The sequence below is a fragment of the Pecten maximus genome, chromosome 19 (genome assembly GCF_902652985.1).
Source record: "Pecten maximus chromosome 19, xPecMax1.1, whole genome shotgun sequence".
In the NCBI taxonomy this organism is placed as follows: Eukaryota; Metazoa; Mollusca; class Bivalvia; order Pectinida; family Pectinidae; genus Pecten; species Pecten maximus.
The window spans coordinates 3,851,186-3,870,173 of NC_047033.1; the positions used below are offsets into that span (position 1 = coordinate 3,851,186).

Consider the following 18,988-nt stretch of genomic DNA (forward strand, 5'->3'; position numbering starts at 1 on the left):
GAACGAGTCCATAAAAACATACGCAACCAAGATAAGATTATTATTGATCTGGAGTAAACATCACAAAACACCTTTGTGCCACTTTTACATTCTGTAGGGTAATGATTACGTAAATGTACAGTAGCGGGACGTAGCTCATGTGTACTGTTTGAAGGTCACCATGACTAGTCCTAACCCTAAATGATGTTCCTCTTTAAATTTCGTTTATTTAAAATTGTAGAAGGAATGAAACGTAAACCAAAACAATAATAAAAAAAGAAACATGTAAAATTGATATTCACAAAAACATACCAAATCATTGATGAGTTGTCAATTAAACGTTTCCAAGTGTGTGTAATCAAGGGAAATATCGCGTTCTCGACAAATTTATTCACAAAGTCAACGAAATTCAGCAGTCCGGAAAACTCGTAATCCAGACGGTTTGTGCTCGGACCAACAGTGTCCGGATTATCTTCGGTCTATTGTACTGTAATTATTGGCTCATGCATTTGATCCGATGAAGGAACTATGGTATGTGTTTTAGTGGACAATGGATTATTGACGTTTATAATGTATTGGATGTGTAAGAATACGACATGTACAAGTTTTTAATTGTATTTAAAGATAAATATTGTGTAGATCGTTTAGAACATTGTTTTATGATATAACCTTATGTAGTATCTTCATCTTAATCTTATATTTCTAGATATGTCTTTCTTCCTACCACTTTCTTTGCTTTCTTTGTAATCATAAATATAATGTGTCGCTTTCACTATCTTTGTAATATGAATTTTAGGGAAAGGGATTTTATAAGTTGGTAAAAATCTTTTGCCATATCCAATTGTGTGTAAACGATGATATATATATATTAAGATAAGAAAAATATATAAAGAGGGTTGGTCATTTCCCGCTTATCCTGACCTAGGCCACCGATAATCTGGACTAAACAATCAATACCATATGAAATAAAGCAAAATTGATACATTAAATATGAATTTTACACTACCCATCCATATATGCCTGTTGTCGTCGCTGCAGTTCATTTACATTTTACTGTGAATGATACGGGGTAAATCGGTTAAGTTATGATTTTGACTTTTTTTCATGTAAGTGGAAATTTTCTATCTCAGCATTAAAGTAATCAACAGACAAGCACGATAAGTGTGGTGTTGTAGGAATATCCGACACACACAACGCCAATTGACGGGTAGTTTTATGTTCAAAGATGAGTCAAGAATCCACTTAGATAGCAGTTACGGCCGTAGCAGGACGTATCGTCGTGTATGAGAGAGATTCTGAGATATCTGCGTCGAAGGACGACGTTCTCTTGGTGGTTGCAGTGTCATGGCTTGTGGAGAGATCACCGCCCATGGGATCACTGCCCATGGCAGAACTTCTCTTGTAAGGCAAAGGTATCATTTCACTGAAATTCAATACAGAGATATAATGATTAATCATTGTACAACATGTTGTGCCCTTCATCCGTGCCCAAAAATGTTAAGTTACGCTACAGCAAGACAAGGAGACATTTCAAGTGCAAGTTATTCTGAGTAAGAAATAGAACGCAAAAACTAACGAACCTGATATTTTCAATATTACGAGTATTGGAATCCAAAACAATGAGCAAAAAAAATACAATGTAATTCAAGTAACAGTAATAATCAGAAAATTACAAGAAATAACGTAAACAGGGTCCATGCCTATTATCATGACTAACATAATATTACCGTGACGTGAAATGGCGTGGATATTGAAAAAAAAAACACCAGTATTGATTTTTACGCGATATGAAACTTGTCTTTATGTGAATTAAAGCATACCATGACCCATAACGTCAATCGATGGAAAAGACGCCTTGAAAATGCAATATTCTGTGCCATTTTACGTCACGGTTATGTTTGTCACATTAATAGACCTTGTCCCTATCATTTCAAAGAGTTAACGATTGTCTACTTGAGTACACATTTAAAACACAACCCGTCTCGTAGACGAACATTTTCGTGTAAAATACAATACATGCACCATATTTTTTATTTGAGTTTCAAACATTTATACATATGTATACGTTTTAAGTACAATAAATTACAGGAAATAACGTTCAAAATGATGTCCTGTATCCAGCTTACGCTGAGGGGCTTTTTCATTAACGCACCAAACAAAATCGCATTCATCTTATGGCCGGGCGACAAACCTCTTAAAAACGAACACGGGAATCACTGGCTGACATTTAATCTTTATTTCAATTCTCTCTTTCACAAGATTATATATACAGAGAAAAACATACATGTATACATTTCCGATAAATAGCTGTGGGAAAACAATGTGGAGGCCTCCTTGGAATAAACAAGCATGATATATGTTATTCCGATGTGAACGCACTATTACATATAGGGACATTGGCATGCACATTAAGGACAAATCTTCACGTCTGCATTTATATATCTTTGTTGTTCGGAACTTCGGAATTTTATTTACTCCCAACAAATACCAGAGACACATATCTATGTCTCTGCAAATACGAACCGTACACGGCGTACGTATTTTCACCCATGTTCTGCAGTAAAAAAAAAAAATAATATGTGACACGGCGCAATACATACAGTAGAGAAAAGAACGAACATCTTTAAAAAAAGCTACCTTTTGTTTTCGTGAGTGTCACTGTACTGTAGAGATTTCAATTTCAGACTTTGATTCGGTCTCAACAGTGCACAATAAACTACGGAAAACTATAATGAGTAGGTCCTAGCCATTTACAAATCGGGCATGAAAAGGCAAATATTAGATATGTTTATCAATATCATGTGGTTGTAACTAGTGCTGCAAAGATACGCTTCCTCCACGATGGCTACGATACGTAGATACTTGTCTCACGGTACGATACGTATCATTTGTAGGGTGCCCCATTAGTTTATCCTGTCGGGGTCCAGTGTGGAGGGCTCCGGGATTTACGCAGGATAAGCATGATTGGTGTACGCCGTACGATCTGTAGCAAAAATACGCCTTTAATGCAGCAGCGAGAAACATTATTCAGGTTAGGAAATAACCTAGATCTGTGAGTCGTCATCAGCCAATCAAAATACAGGATTCCTGACAGTAGATCGGGAACACTTCGCCTCGACAATTTTGATTCTGAAACGATTTAAAATGAATTTAAACCGCCTGTTTTGAACACGGATCCAGAAAAGTTTCTATATAAATCAAACTTAAATGGGCGATACAAATTACCGCCCAGAAAATCGGAGACGGCCCGAATCATGAGCGTACAGTGATGCGAGATAAAAAATACCGTGAACCGAACCGTGCCATTTAAAATAAGAAAGGTAAGGCAAATATCGGATACGTTTATTAATAGCATGGTTGTTACAGCTTTTTATTTTATTTTAGGATTTCATTCCATGTAAAGCCCGATTACGCGACATGCAGTGGTGGTCGGCCGCGTTGTCAATCGTACACGTGTGTCGATAACGAGCTGGTCGGCCGTATGCTGCCAGCTAGCCGTCTCGCCGCTGCACAGGTAAATCCTGGCAGCACTCGGGCGTGACGGGAAAATGGGAATTTCCTCGGACCAAAATGGCAATTTACTCGGACAAGAGGCATTTTTTAAGGACAATGTCATTTTCCTGAATAAAAAGCGATTCTTCCGAACTTGATGGCATTATCCTCGCCCCGAAGATAATTTTTCAAGAAAATGTTAATAAATGCCTTTCGGGCGAGGAAAATGCCATTTTTGTATTCCCCAGTGAAGCTTTACAAAAAATATTGAGACATGAATACAAAAGATACATTTGGAAATTAATCGATTTAATCGATCATCCATTGGTTACACACAAGTGATGATCGATCAGAAAATTTCAACCGATTCCCAACACTATTTGGGTAGATATTTTACACTGGAATAGCCCTTATGTTTATGTCAGTATTTCTGATTACTGAGTATTCAAACAGGGTTCTTTGGAAAGTTACATCCTATTGTATTTTAATACAATGACATTTCATATCATTGTGGTGTGTCAACATCTACTATATTGTATGTATAATGGGTAGTATATTATGCCCCCACCTTGAAATAGAGCGTTATAGTGTTACCCATGTCCGTCCTGTCTCATCTCGTCCCAATGCAATGTAATTAGCTGATCTCAGGAACTGCTGATGTGATCCTCACCAAACTGTGTTTCGGAGTGTTAAGTGGCAGTGGGGGTATTTATGTCTTACAGACTTTTTCTTGTTTTAATTGTCGTAATATCTCTTGTAGAATCATGGTTTTGGATGAGATTGACCAGCTGGATAGTAAAAACCAGGAGATTCTTTACACAATATTTGAGTGGCCATCAATGAGCAAATCAAGGCTGATCTTAATAGGTATGTATAAAATATCGCAAAACCGATAGTGATACTTAGGACTATCAATCTGACAATAATAAACCCTTAGTTACACTTTAGACAGAGATATGTATTGGCCTACTTACAACAGAATGAATGCAGCTTGTACTAAACAAATCACAAATATCTGACTCGTATTCGTGACAGGCACTAACTTTCCATATTTATGTCCCCTGATATCTTGTTTGTGCTCAGTTTCTTATTATTGTTCTTTTTTCTTCCATTTTCTTCTTCAAATGAAATTTCATAGATGTTTCCAAAAAACAAAGGGCAGAATTCAACGAAACTTTTTATCATGAAGATTCATGTACGTAAGGCCAGTTGTGCGCAAGTTTTTTTTTTTTTCATCAGTCAGCCGGACTGAGGCCTCTAATCTGTAAAAATTCATATTCAATCTAATTTTATGAAATTTGTTAAATAGGATACATAGTATGATACTGCTGTGTGCAATATCAAATATCTGTGACTGTGGCACCTGTATTTATAACCAAGGTAATAAAAAATTGAAGTGCTTTAGTTTTTTCTCTTATCATTCCTTAAGAAATACTTTTAATACTTGTAAACATCAGATAAAAGAGAATACGCCACACGACTCTAGTTCAAAGTATCCACACGTTTGGATAGTTGTTTTGTTTTATTTTTACTGTATGTGATTACTTTAGAGAAAAAAAATTTAAACAAAAATTATTTAAATTTGATGAATAGGTATTGCCAATGCATTGGATCTCACGGACCGGATCCTCCCACGACTCCAGGCCAGACCAAAGTGTAAACCACAACTTCTAAACTTCGCTCCTTACAGCAAAGACCAGATAGCTGCCATCTTAAAGGACAGAATACAGAAGGTAATTTATTTGGTTCGTTCTTGATCATTCAGCATCCCATCATCTTCATCATCACTGTCCTCTGCCCCTATACCCATCGCACCCCAAAAGGTGTTTGACTATATTGATGTTTGTGCCAATAGAAAAAGATGCTTACCCAACAATTTATTAGCTCACCTGCCCGAAGGGCAAGTGAGCTTATGCCGTGGCGCGGCGTCCGTCGTCCGGCCGTCCGTCCGGCGTCAACTTTCCATTCAAGCAACTTCTTCTCAATAACCAAAAGGCCTAGAGACCTAATATTGGGCCTGTAGCATGCTGGGGTGAAGGGCTACCAAGTTTGTTCAAATGAATGACCTTGATCTTCATTCAAGGTCACAGGAGTCAAAAAGGCTAAAATCTTCAAACGACTTCTTCTCAACAACCAACAGTCCCAGGGAGTTGATATTGGGTCTGTAGCATGCTGGGGTAAAGGGCTACCAAGTTTGTTCAAATGAATGACCTTGACTTTCATTCAAGGTCACAGGAGTCAAAAAGGCTAAAAAAAAATTAGACGACCTCTTCTAAATAGCCAAAAGACCCAGGGACTTGATATTGGGTCTGTAGCATGCTGGGGCGAAGGGCTACCAAGTTTGTTCAAATGAATGACCTTGACCTTCATTCAAGGTCACAGGAGTCAAAAAGGCTAAAATCTTTAAACGACTTCTTCTCAATAACCAAGAGTCCCAAGGACTTGATATTGGGTCTGTAGCATGCTGGGGTGAAGGGCTCCCAAGTTTGTTCAAATGAATGACCTTGACTTTCATTCAAGGTCACAGGAGTCAAAAAGGCTAAAATCTTTAAACGACTTCTTCTCAATAACCAAGAGTCCCAGGGAGTTGATATTGGGTCTGTAGCATGCTCGGGTGAAGGGCTACCAAGTTTGTTCAAATGAATGACCTTGACCGTCATTCAAGGTCACAGGAGTCAAAAAGGCTAAAATCTTTAAACGACTTCTTCTCAATAACCAAGAGTCTCAGGGAGTTGATATTGGGTCTGTAGCATGCTGCGGTAAAGGGCTACCAATTTTGTTCAAATGAATGACCTTGACCTTCATTCAAGGTCACAGGGGTCAAAAAGGCTAAAATCTTTAAACAACTTCTTCTCAATAACCAAGAGTCCCAGGGAGTTGATATTGGGTCTGTAGCATGCTGGGGTAAAGGGCTCCCAAGTTTGTTCAAATGAATGACCTTGACTTTCATTCAAGGTCACAGGAGTCAAAAAGGCTAAAATCTTTAAACGACTTCTTCTCAATAACCAAGAGTCCCAGGGAGTTGATATTGGGTCTGTAGCATGCTCGGGTGAAGGGCTACCAAGTTTGTTCAAATGAATGACCTTGACCGTCATTCAAGGTCACAGGAGTCAAAAAGGCTAAAATCTTTAAACGACTTCTTCTCAATAACCAAGAGTCTCAGGGAGTTGATATTGGGTCTGTAGCATGCTGCGGTAAAGGGCTACCAATTTTGTTCAAATGAATGACCTTGACCTTCATTCAAGGTCACAGGGGTCAAAAAGGCTAAAATCTTTAAACAACTTCTTCTCAATAACCAAGAGTCCCAGGGAGTTGATATTGGGTCTGTAGCATGCTGGGGTGAAGGGCTACCAAGTTTGTTCAAATGAATGACCTTGACTTTCATTCAAGGTCACAGGAGTCAAAAAGGCTAAAAAAAAATTAGACGACCTCTTCTAAATAGCCAAAAGACCCAGGGACTTGATATTGGGTCTGTAGCATGCTGGGGCGAAGGGCTACCAAGTTTGTTCAAATGAATGACCTTGACCTTCATTCAAGGTCACAGGAGTCAAAAAGGCTAAAATCTTTAAACGACTTCTTCTCAATAACCAAGAGTCCCAAGGACTTGATATTGGGTCTGTAGCATGCTGGGGTGAAGGGCTCCCAAGTTTGTTCAAATGAATGACCTTGACTTTCATTCAAGGTCACAGGAGTCAAAAAGGCTAAAATCTTTAAACGACTTCTTCTCAATAACCAAGAGTCCGAGGGAGTTGATATTGGGTCTGTAGCATGCTCGGGTGAAAGGCTACCAAGTTTGTTCAAATGAATGACCTTGACCGTCATTCAAGGTCACAGGAGTCAAAAAGGCTAAAATCTTTAAACGACTTCTTCTCAATAACCAAGAGTCTCAGGGAGTTGATATTGGGTCTGTAGCATGCTGCGGTAAAGGGCTACCAATTTTGTTCAAATGAATGACCTTGACCTTCATTCAAGGTCACAGGGGTCAAAAAGGCTAAAATCTTTAAACAACTTCTTCTCAATAACCAAGAGTCCCAGAGACCTAATATTTGGCCTGTAGCATGCTGGGGTGAAGGGCTACCAAGTTTGTTCAAATGAATGACCTTGACCTTCATTCAAGGTCACAGGGGTCAAAAAGGCTAAAATCTTCAAACGACTTCTTCTCAATAACCAACAGTCCCAGGGAGTTGATATTGGGTCTGTAGCATGCTGGGATGAAGGGCTACCTAGTTTGTTCAAATGAATGGCCTTGACCTTCATTCAAGGTCACAGGGGCCAAAAAGGCTAAAATCTTTAAACGACTTCTTCTCGATAACCAACAGTCCCAGAGACCTAATATTTGGCCTGTAGCATGCTGGGGTAAAGAGCTACCAAGTTTGTTCAAATGAATGACCTTGACTTTCATTCAAGGTCACAGGAGTCAAAAAGGCTAAAATCTTTAAACGACTTCTTCTCAATAACCAAGAGTCCCCGTGACCTAATATTTGGCCTGTAGCATGCTGGGGTGAAGGGCTACCAAGTTTGTTCAAATGAATGACCTTGACTTTCATTCAAGGTCACAGGAGTCAAAAAGGCTAAAATCTTCGATCAAGTATGCTTAAATCTTTAAATGACTTTTAGTGAAAAGCCAAAGTGCAGAGAGACATTATATTGGTCCTGTAGCATGCTTTCAAATAACTGCAGGATCCATATATGAAAAGATCACAGCATTGCAGGTGAGCGATTTGGGCCCATTGGGCCCTTGTTTATTTTTTGTCGAAAGCTTACTTTGAAACTAAACTTTATACAAGATAACCATGGGTAACACTTTTGGTGTTTTGTATTTTAGATTGAGAGCAATGGAGTAGCTGTAATGGAAAACAGTGCCATACAATTCTGTGCCCGCAAGATCTCTGCTGTAGCTGGAGACATGAGAAAGGCTTTGGATGTGTGTCGTAGGGCAGTCGAGATGGTGGAAACCGAGGTCCGAAGTCAACAGGTTCTAAAGTCAGCTTCTACATGTATGTACAAATTATGGATCTGTTTTAAAATGAAACCTCAGGTTGCAGACCATTCACTTCATCCTATTTTTATGCTGCTTTAGTTAAAAGGTACAAACTAATCTGAATGATATATCCGACACTTAAAACTTATTGTTTTAATCTATCTATGGTCTCGTTATTGCAGCATTGAACAGTCCATCAAAACAGCCGCCAGCCATCCCAAAGAAAATCGGCGTAATGCAGATCTCTAGTGTTTTATCAGAGGTGTATGGGTCAAGTACCTCTTCAGCTGGTCAAGAGAGCATACCCCTACAACAGAAACTGGTGGTGTGTACTCTACTGCTGATGGTCAAGCAAGGACGAATGAAGGAAGTGACAATGGGAAAGGTACTACAAAAATCATTTGTTGATGTTTATAATTAGATCACATATGGCATTTCTTTTACAAAACAAAGTCGTCCACAAATGTTGTCGAGAACTCCTCCTAAACTTGTGAACCAATTTCAGTAAAACTTCATACAAATACAAAGAACTCTATTTATATGTGCATGCTAATTGTTTTTGATTTTTTTTCTTCAAAATTTTGGTTGCCATGACAATTCAACTGGTCACTCTTAACATGTTTTTCCTTATAAAATTGGCCATAGCGCCTTAGTCATTTTACCAATTTTATTCAGCATTGGTCAAATAATTTGTTTTATCCTGCAACTGCCACCACATTGTCCGAACACACCCACCGTATATATTTTTGCTGTATACGGCAGTGACGGAAAACAGCTGTATTTTGGAATCTTAGCATGTGCGTCAATTCGACTGACCTACTTCAAAGTGAAACCACGTTTAAAAGGCGAACATATTCTGTCATTTTTGACACAGTTTCACTTCAAAATAGTTATTTTTGATGATTATTTTTTATTGTTGCAGGATAAATAGCATACATGGTCAGTGTCTTAAAATATAAGCTGTATTTTTGGCTCGGGACAAAAAGACAAAAGTGGCTCGCCAAAATACAGCTTATATATTCAGACACTGACTATGTTTTCTATATGTACCGAGATGTTTACGAAACTACATGTCTAAGAAAATTTAAGGTTATACATAGAATATTGAATTCACTTAGAATGACGCTAACACATTTGATGTATAAAGGCATAAGTTATCCTGAGGATGATGGCTCTAGTTTGAAGTTGTTTTCTTGGATGTCATGTATTAACAATTTGTTTATGGTAATCAGTCTGAATAAGTCTTCAGTGAACCTGATAAAAAGTATGTAATTTATCATTTGAATGCACTGACCACAAAAATTGCCAATGAAGGGGTCTTCATATTGAAGTCTATTTCGCAATCAAGTCTTATTAACTTAATCTAATTTTAAGTTTTGCTATGATCTTGATGTCTGCATGTGCTTTATCCCATAATGAGACTTAGTCTGTGATTTTGTTCATAATAGTGAAAGTAGCTTGCTTTTCATTTATGACTTACTAGTAATATCAAATTAAGGTTAATTATAATTAGTACATTCTTCTTAACGTCCCATCATCACTTTAAAGGTCATTAGGGCCAAACTATTGTTTAGAGTTCTGTTTTGATGTGCATGTGCGAAGATAATCTTAGAATTATAAATTGCACTGCATTTAGATAATAATTTGTTTCTTCTTAAGCTGCAAGATACCTGTACAAAAGTGTGTAAGAAACGACAAATGGCAACACATGACTCATCCGAGTTCCAGGGACTCTGTACTCTGCTGGAAACACGAGGGATTATAGGCATTAAAAAACCCAAGGATGGACGTCTGGCTAAGGTACTTTCATCATTCCGTCATTCAACCGCATTTGTCTACCATTGTAACTCCATTTTGGAGATGTACAACAGTCTCCTTTTGAAATGTATTTTACAATGCTGTTAAGAAATGTGTAATTCATGGCCAGACATTCATTGTTATGTGATGATATATCATTGTTTGGTTCCTTAAAGTTAAGCTATTGATAAAGATTGCTAAATGGTAGTGATTCAAACCATTGTATATAAAACTGGATGATATAACAAGAAAAATTTTACTTCCATTTTCACAATTACGATATTAAAGAACAGCGTAGTTTATATTTTGTTTTTATTTCAAAGTTGGATAAGGTGATTGATCTTCTGATTTTAAAATATATAAAATGTCCATATCAATCCTTTTTAATATTTGTTTCTTTAATTTTGTAGGTGACATTGAAGTTAAATGAAAAAGAGCTTGAGTATACTTTACAAGACAAAGTGTTGATCTCCTCCATTCTACAAGATGGACTATAGCCATTTTCAACATTCTGAAGGTGACAGGATCGTTCTACATGACAGACTATAGTCATTATCAGCATACTAAATTCTACATGACAGACTACAGTCAAATGAAAAAATAATCAATGACACTATGTCTTAAAACTTTGTTCTTTACTGATTATTTTTGATAAAAAGAGAAATATGTTTCTGAGCTACTGTTTTGATATTTTTGAAAGCATATTGATTCTGAAGAATGTTAATTGCTTCCAAAAAAAATCAGAGGAAAAGCAATTGTTTAGCTGTTTTTAACTTCCTTTCTCAAAATTAACTTGCTAAATGTTTCCTCGTTGATTTTAACTATTTTATGTGTATACTTCAATTCTGGATTGCTTAATTTTCATGTCTGTTATAAATAGTTATAAATATCAACATTGAACACTTTAAATCCATCAACATCTAGTCACTCAACTGAAGGAAGATATCTAGTCTGTTTACCTAAAACAAATCTATATTTGTACTCATATAGTTTTCAATATCAACAGCAATTACTAATCAAAGAAATGAAATTTGGTGAGAATTTAAGTGGTGGAGCTGATCGTTAAGCCCTTAGGTTTTGGGGGAAAATGTAATCGTCACAGATAATATTTCAATTCAGAATCAAATCTGCATTTCTTGTTTATTAATATGCTAATTCTATGGTGTTGATATTATTAATCAAAATTACAATTTTTTTGTAAGAAATTTCATATAATTAATTGTATCATACACAATTGTTATAAATGTTCTTGTTTCATATTAGATTTGTTTGAACTACATTGGGGATTCCTGGAACTGTCTGTTATGGACAGGTGTCTGAAACTGTCCGTTATGGACAGGTGTCTGAAACTGTCCGTTATGGACAGGTGTCCGCTATTACAGGTTTGACTGTATACATGTATATACTGTGCAGTGATCGGTTACAGTTATTGCTGTATAGTAGTATGACAGAAATAATTTCATTTTAAATTGTAACTTTTGTACATTTTGAATTGAATCATGAACATTGTACATGTAGTGTTTTCCGTTAGTTTTTCCAATGTTCAAATTTAATTTAATGCACAATTTGTAGAAAAAATCACACACAAACTTGGAAAAGAAATTGGGGAAGAAAGCAGGTTTTAAAAGAAACGGGTGTAGAAAAGGAGGAAAATCTCATCTGAAAGGGCCCATGACAAATAGGGATAAAGAAAAGAAACCTTTACATGAAAATAAAATATCATTACCAAGCCTGGTATACAATTAAAAAATACTCAATTCTGCAGGATTTTTACTTCTATATACATGTAGTTGGGTGACAATTTTGGTCCTGTTACCAATGCATTGTGTATGTTGCTAAATTGCCAATGAAGTCTGACACTTTATTTCCAGAAATCTTGTATATTTTAATGAGAGGACATTAAATGCAGCAACCTATGTTCCCTTCATTTTACATATGCTGCACACAATATAAATCTCCAATTTATCCCAGTAGACAATTTACACATGTATACCTAAAATGACCAACACTCTGCTCCAGTTTTACTGGTTAACCCAGGTTTGCATTGTAATTACTTGTACCTATAAAAGCATGTTGTACATTGTATTTGCATGATAAACTGATATTTTTTTATATATATTTTGTTCTCAAATTTATTAATTACATGATTTTAATTTTTTTTCTTCAGTTTAATTCAACCCTAATCCATCTGTTGACTATAAATCTTTGTCCTGATATCATAGTAGCTTGGTAGTCTCCTGTACACACATCTCGGACATAATTTATAATAAATATGTGCTGATGGTAAAATGTGGAATTTTAAGTATATTATTTTAAAACTTTTGATTTTAATTTATATACACTCGTTTATTGAGATCCTGTGATGATTTTTTTTTTTTGATTTTTTTTGTATTTTTTTTTGTATTTTTTTTTTTTTCCATTCATTAACTAGCTTTGATCCATATAGATTATCATGTCTGTAAATAAGAGGATCTTACATGATTGGCTATGTCATATAGAATGTATTGAACATGTTTGATCAAGTAATTAACTTCTCAAAGACAGGATCACTTAACTCATATTTATTGAAATTTTAAGTAAACGTTTATATTATTTCTGTATAAATTAAAAATGAGATTTATTTGTAATTACATTATTTATTCATAATTATATTTAAATTATGTAGCATATTTATAGATAAAAAAAACAAATCTCGTTTACAACTTGAGAGCTCATCTGATTTTTTTTTTTTTTTTTTTTTCTCCAGACTTTGGTGAAAACCATTCTTAGTTTTCAATAGAAATAAATGAGAAACTCCTTTGTCAAATCGATGCACATATTTTTGATGCTGTAAAATCAATGCACATATTTTTGATGCTGTATTTTTTTTTTTAAATAATTTCTCTCAATCAGTTTTGGTAGTGATAAGCTTTTATATTTTTGTACTACAGCTTCCAAGTTTATTGTGAAATTTCTGGTGTAAATCAAAGTTAAATTATCCTTGTTTTGGAAACAAGTTATCTTTGTAATACATCCCTCCCCTTAAAACATAGTACAAAGTCACCAGTAGGTTGTGTTGCTTGGAATGGTACAAAATCAGTTGTATCTGGAGTTAAAATTGAATATTTATTCCAAAATAAAATTTTGGTGACGATTCATTTTAATTTCATGGAGATTTTTAATTAAAATTTTCTGTATTATTCATACATTGCAATGAAGAGCATGTTTGATTGTGTAAGAATGACATTTTTGATCGAATTTCGTAGAATTACAATAAAGTTTGTTTATTAAATACATATATATGAATTCCTTGTTTTATTTTCATAGTTTTTTAGCTCACCTGGTCCAAAGGACCAAGGTGAGCTTATGCCATACCGTGGCGTCCGTCAACAATTGACTTATTTGACTTATTCTTCATAACCGCTGATCGGAATTTTAACAAATTTGGTCAGAAGCATCCCTATGGGTAGGGGACTCAAAATTGTACATATGATGGGGCGGGACCAAAAGGGGTCAATTTGGCTATATTGATATAAGAGACTTCTTCTCTGAAACCGAACAATGGATATTGCTCATATTAGCCTGGTAGCATCACTATGGGGTGGGGATTCAAAATTGTAGAAATGATTGGGCTGAGGGGCAGGCCAAAAGGGGTAAATTGGGCTATATTGATACAAACGACTTCTTCCCTGAAACAGAGCAATGAATATTGCTCATATTCGCCTGGTAGCATCACTATGGGGTGGGGATTCAAAATTGTACAAATGGTGGTGCTGAGGGGCGGGGCCAAATGTGGTCAATTGGGCTATATTGATATTCTTGGAAACCGAGCAATGGATATTGCTCATATTTGTCTGGTAGCATCACTAGTAGGTGGGGATTCAAAATTGTGCAAATGATGGGGCTGACCCCCCAGGGGCCTGAGGGGCGTGGCCAAATGTGGTCAATTAGGCTATATTGATATAAACAACTCTGAAACCGAGCAATGGATATTTCTCATATTTGTGTGGTAGCATCCCTATGGGGTTGCGTCAATTTCATTTCATGGATTAATGCATTTTTTGGCATAAAAACCTTACATACCCATACAAAATGCCTGATATATTGACATAGCAATACCAGTGACAAATATACTTAATCATTTTTCATATCTCATGAAATCCAGGTGACCTCTTGTTTTATATTCAATTCCAGTGGTCCAGGAAGAAAATTATCACTGCAAGAAATTTGAGCACATTTAACTTTATCTGGTTGAGGAGGAATTAAGTTTGTTTTTAATGGTTTTATTTACATTTGGATCAATTCTGTACCATAAAAAAAAACCTTGTTAAATCTAAATGACATCTTGATATACAGAAAGGGCTACAATTCGTGAAATGATGTTGGTGCTAAAAAGTTTGAGATGTCAAATTGAAAGGGTTGCCTAAAGATAATTGTGTGATTTTCTTGCTGTTAAAGATAGAAATGACAATTCCTCTGATGCCCATATGATTTTGTTACATATTGGATTGTCTCCCTTGATATAATTTCACTTTTCCTGTTTCATTTGTGTAATGAACCACAAAGATCCCCAGTGTCTTCTTTTGATAGAACAGGTTTCCCCCTGTTGTGTTGTGTATTGACGCTGAAATTCAACTTTGTCTATACCGCCTCCCCTACAGACGTCAAGAATTGCCATGTCAAGTTGTATTTTAGTTAAATAATCAGAAGCCTTGGCTAGTGAAGATGGAGTGTCCAATGCGGAGATAACTCGTTTTCGTATATAAATGTAGGAAGTCTCGTGACCCACCCAATACAGGTGTACTATTCCTGTTAATACAGGTAACAATTCAGAATCTTCCACGACAGCGGAGAAAACATTTTTTTTAGTTGCGTTACTTTCAACTTACAGAAAAAAACATAATTTATCAGGAGAAATCTTTGATGATAGTAATATGAGCAAAACACGAAATATCTTTAAAAAAAGATAAACGGCATAGTTTAAATGATGGTGTTTATAATATAAAACTGCTGGTGAAATAAATTAACGAACTAATGTGTTTCAGCACAGATAACAAAATTATATCAGTTTGAATCATTTTGGTGATACTATACCATACGTGTAGCCAAGTTATTTTGTATGTGTATGCAGAGAAATGAAATGAGGGGTGAATGAGTTAAGTTAAGTGTTTGGACAATTTAAGTCTGTCATTTAACGATGTCCGAATAGTTACGTTGTCCTGTTTTCTTGAAACGACGAGCCTTATACAGCATTTAAAATGATAATTTGTGTTGACTTTACCAATGCCCACTAGTACAAAATGATGTTTCATCAAAATGTAAAATTGGTTCTGATCACATTCCAATAGCCTCACAGAAAACGTACGCTGGGATTATGTTTACCAGTAACTTACATTCAAGTACATTGTAGTAGTATTAGTGATGCTTGTGTAAAAGGAAGAACTATTTTAAACTCACTTCTATGTATCGGAATTCACACTAATGGTTTGAACCCTGTATCAAGTTTTAATATTGTTAAAAGTATTGTTTATTCAAGTATGTTGTATGGTTGTGAGCTTTGGAACTCTTATACCAAGAAAGCTGTAGAAGAATTAGAACGTACACATAGGTACGCGTGTAGACGCTGTATTGATCTCCCCAAAACTTCCTCGTCAGCAGTAACTGTCCAATGCTTAGGATCGTTTGAAATGTGGGGCGAAGTGGAGAGACGGAAATTATTGTTTTGGAATAAATTGTGCTTAGGTGGTGTTAAGTGTTAAACTATTTTTATAACTAGGCTTTGCCAGTTGATGTACAGTAGCTCATCAACAATTGTAACAGGATTCCTCCCTGATATATATAACATAATGGTTAAATTTAATATAGAACCGTTTATTAATGACTATGTCCTGAATATATTCGTACCCCCAAGAACGTGCTGGAAGCATTTCGTAACTAGATTTTTGTATGATTTTTATTATTTAGGATGGAGAGCTAATATTAATACAAGACGTGAATTAAAGAGGTATGCTGATATCCACAGAGAGCCAGGAATAAACCCTATATTACGTTTGAGCACTAAGGAAGTATCCCAGCAGTATGTATTGGACCTCGTAGAATTGTTTAAACACTCAATATATTGTGAAAATGAAGCAGTTAAATGCAAATTATGTGATAAAATAAGTGAAGATATTATTCTGCATTTCTTACTAGAATGTCCATGTTTATATTTAAGTCGTGATACAATGATGGATTGTGTTGTTAATGCTATAGAAGTACTATCGTATGTAAAATCTTCAGAATTAAGCGATAAGGATCAATGTAGTTTTTTACTTGGTGATCGCTCAAATGTATATTTATCAGATATAGAATGGGAAGCACTGTTATTAAATATGTCTAGATATAGCAATGGAATGTTGTACGAGATGGAGACTTTATTGTAATTAGCTTAAAATATGAAATATCAATATAAAAGTTCTTATCATAAGATGTCCATTATTGTATAAGATAAATGCATATATTTTTTTTCTACAATTAGTTTATTGTATTGTACAATTATAATGCAGGAATATATCGTACGTTATCTATTTTTACAAGTATATATGTACATGCATAAATCAATATGTATATTACCATGTTCAATATTAAGTCAGATCACATTATAAGAAATGTAAACTGTTTGACATACAGAATCTCTGTTGAAGAGGAAATAAAGAATGTCTGGATGTCTGGATGTCTGCCTGGATGGATGGATGGATGGATGGATTGCGAGTTCGAAACCTATGAGGTGCCGTTTTACTATTTATTCCCATTTGGTGATATCACCTATTCAAATGAGTGATATCACCCATTCGAATAGGTGATATCACTTATTGAAACGAATAGGTGATGTCACTCATTCGAATAGGTGATTACACTTAATGAAACGAATAGGTGATATCACTCATTCGAATAGGTGATATCACTTAATGAAACGAATAGGTGATATCACCAATTCAAATTCAAATTTCATAAGTGATATCACCTATTCGTATAGGTGATATCACCTATTCGAATGAGTGATATCACCTATTCGTTTCATTAAGTGATATCACCTATTAGAATAGGTGATATCACTTATTTGAAAAATGAATTGGTGATATCACCTATTCGAATAGGTGATATCACTGATTGAATAGGTGATATCACTTATTTGAAAAATGAATTGGTGATATCACCTATTCGAATAGGTGATATCACTGATTGAATAGGTGATATCACCAAATGGGAATAAATAGTAAAACGGCGCCCCATAGAAATCTACGTGGGGCATTTGCCTGTGTTTCGTTAGACAGAAAAATCTGGACCAGTAACTTTCATCATTATCTAAAGTAAGCTTCGTGAGATTTCTATAACATCTTGTGTCAAAATCAAATCAATTTTTTTTGTCTTGTGAAATGGCGATATCATACTACGCGAGTCTACTGAAGCCAGTTAGGGTCACAGCGAAACAATATATTATGTCGTAATAACAACATAATATATTTTTTCACTGTGACCCTAACAGGCTTCCGTACGAGTCCGATGTCTCTTAGACAAATTATAGACCAGTTTCCCGCCTACAATCTATTGATTAATCAAGCTAATTAGCGTACCGCTGATTAACGCACGGTCTCTTGGTAATGACGTCACGCATAATTCATAACTAGAATGACACTATGGCTTAGGCCTATATTAATTAAAAACACGTTCTTATTAAGTATATGATACGGCCTATACATATAGTCACTTAAAGGGGCATTAAGTCCTGAAAATTCTTAATTCGACCCGAAAGTAGTACTAATTACCGATTCCCTATACATTTCGGTGTTTATAAATTATATCATAACTTGTAGGCACTAAAATTCATATAATCATCGTTCGGACATATATTTCATCGATAGAAAATGTACATGTTTCTGATGTCCGAACGAAGGAATGCCCCTTTAAGGTACTACTATTTTTCTAACCGCAGAGACCATGGAACAAATCGACACAGGATCGAGGAATATTTTCAAATATATACCGCGTACATGATTCGCAGGTCCCTGTGGTAGATACTATCCAGGAACCTCATTAGTGACATTAGACTAGTGTTAGACATCCACTCATTGATTAGTGTTGTGTATGGGTTGTGAACGGCTATTTTTAGGGTCAAAAGGCAAAAAGGTATCGTTGAAAAAAAGTTTATTCTTCTTAAATCATTCTCTTTTTTTTTTGCTGAAAAGCGAGTTGTTCATTTTTCTTTTCCGTGGTACTTCTGGCGTTTCATAGCTTTTTTTTTCCTCGAAAAAGGGCCGTTTAACTTTCATAAAACGGCGCCTTTCGCTTTTTCGCTTTTCCGTTGAAAAAACGCCATTTTAGAAAGTTAATGACGTTTAGAATTGCTGTTTCGCCTTTTTATTCGTGTCTAAACAACGACAAAGCAAAATTGACACAATCAGCCATCATACGTTATCTGTACCTTGTTTTGTTAATTAAAATATAATTTGAGTTTTCTTCTGAATCTAACATAAACGAACTGACAGAGAGAAAAAATCTAACGACTTGAGTTTTCAAGAATTGCAGGATGATGCAAAGTTAGGAAATCTATTATCTTCAATGTTTCCGTATGAAAGCATAGTGGAAGTCCCCTGACTAAGATTTTCCTTTGAACTCCAATAATGCTTTCCTATGAAAAAAAACTAGGTTGTAGAGACCAACCAACCAAATGTTTTTCCATAGTGTTAACGTTTTGGAGTATATCATTAAAATGAATTCAAT

The 18,988-nt window shown here is 35.5% G+C and overlaps 1 protein-coding gene across 1 annotated transcript in view; it reads left to right on the plus strand.

Annotated features, from left to right (window-relative positions):
* Nucleotides 1-12,402, plus strand: part of LOC117318051 (cell division control protein 6 homolog) — a 26,502-nt gene extending 14,100 nt beyond the window's left edge. Inside the window, exons 8-13 of the mRNA XM_033873053.1 lie at nt 4,232-4,338; nt 5,065-5,204; nt 8,297-8,468; nt 8,635-8,837; nt 10,112-10,252; nt 10,660-12,402. Of these exons, the coding sequence (XP_033728944.1) occupies nt 4,232-4,338; nt 5,065-5,204; nt 8,297-8,468; nt 8,635-8,837; nt 10,112-10,252; nt 10,660-10,746 (850 nt within the window). The 3' untranslated portion in view covers nt 10,747-12,402. The remainder of the gene's footprint in view (nt 1-4,231; nt 4,339-5,064; nt 5,205-8,296; nt 8,469-8,634; nt 8,838-10,111; nt 10,253-10,659) is intronic.
* The last annotated feature ends 6,586 nt before the right edge of the window (nt 12,403-18,988 follow it).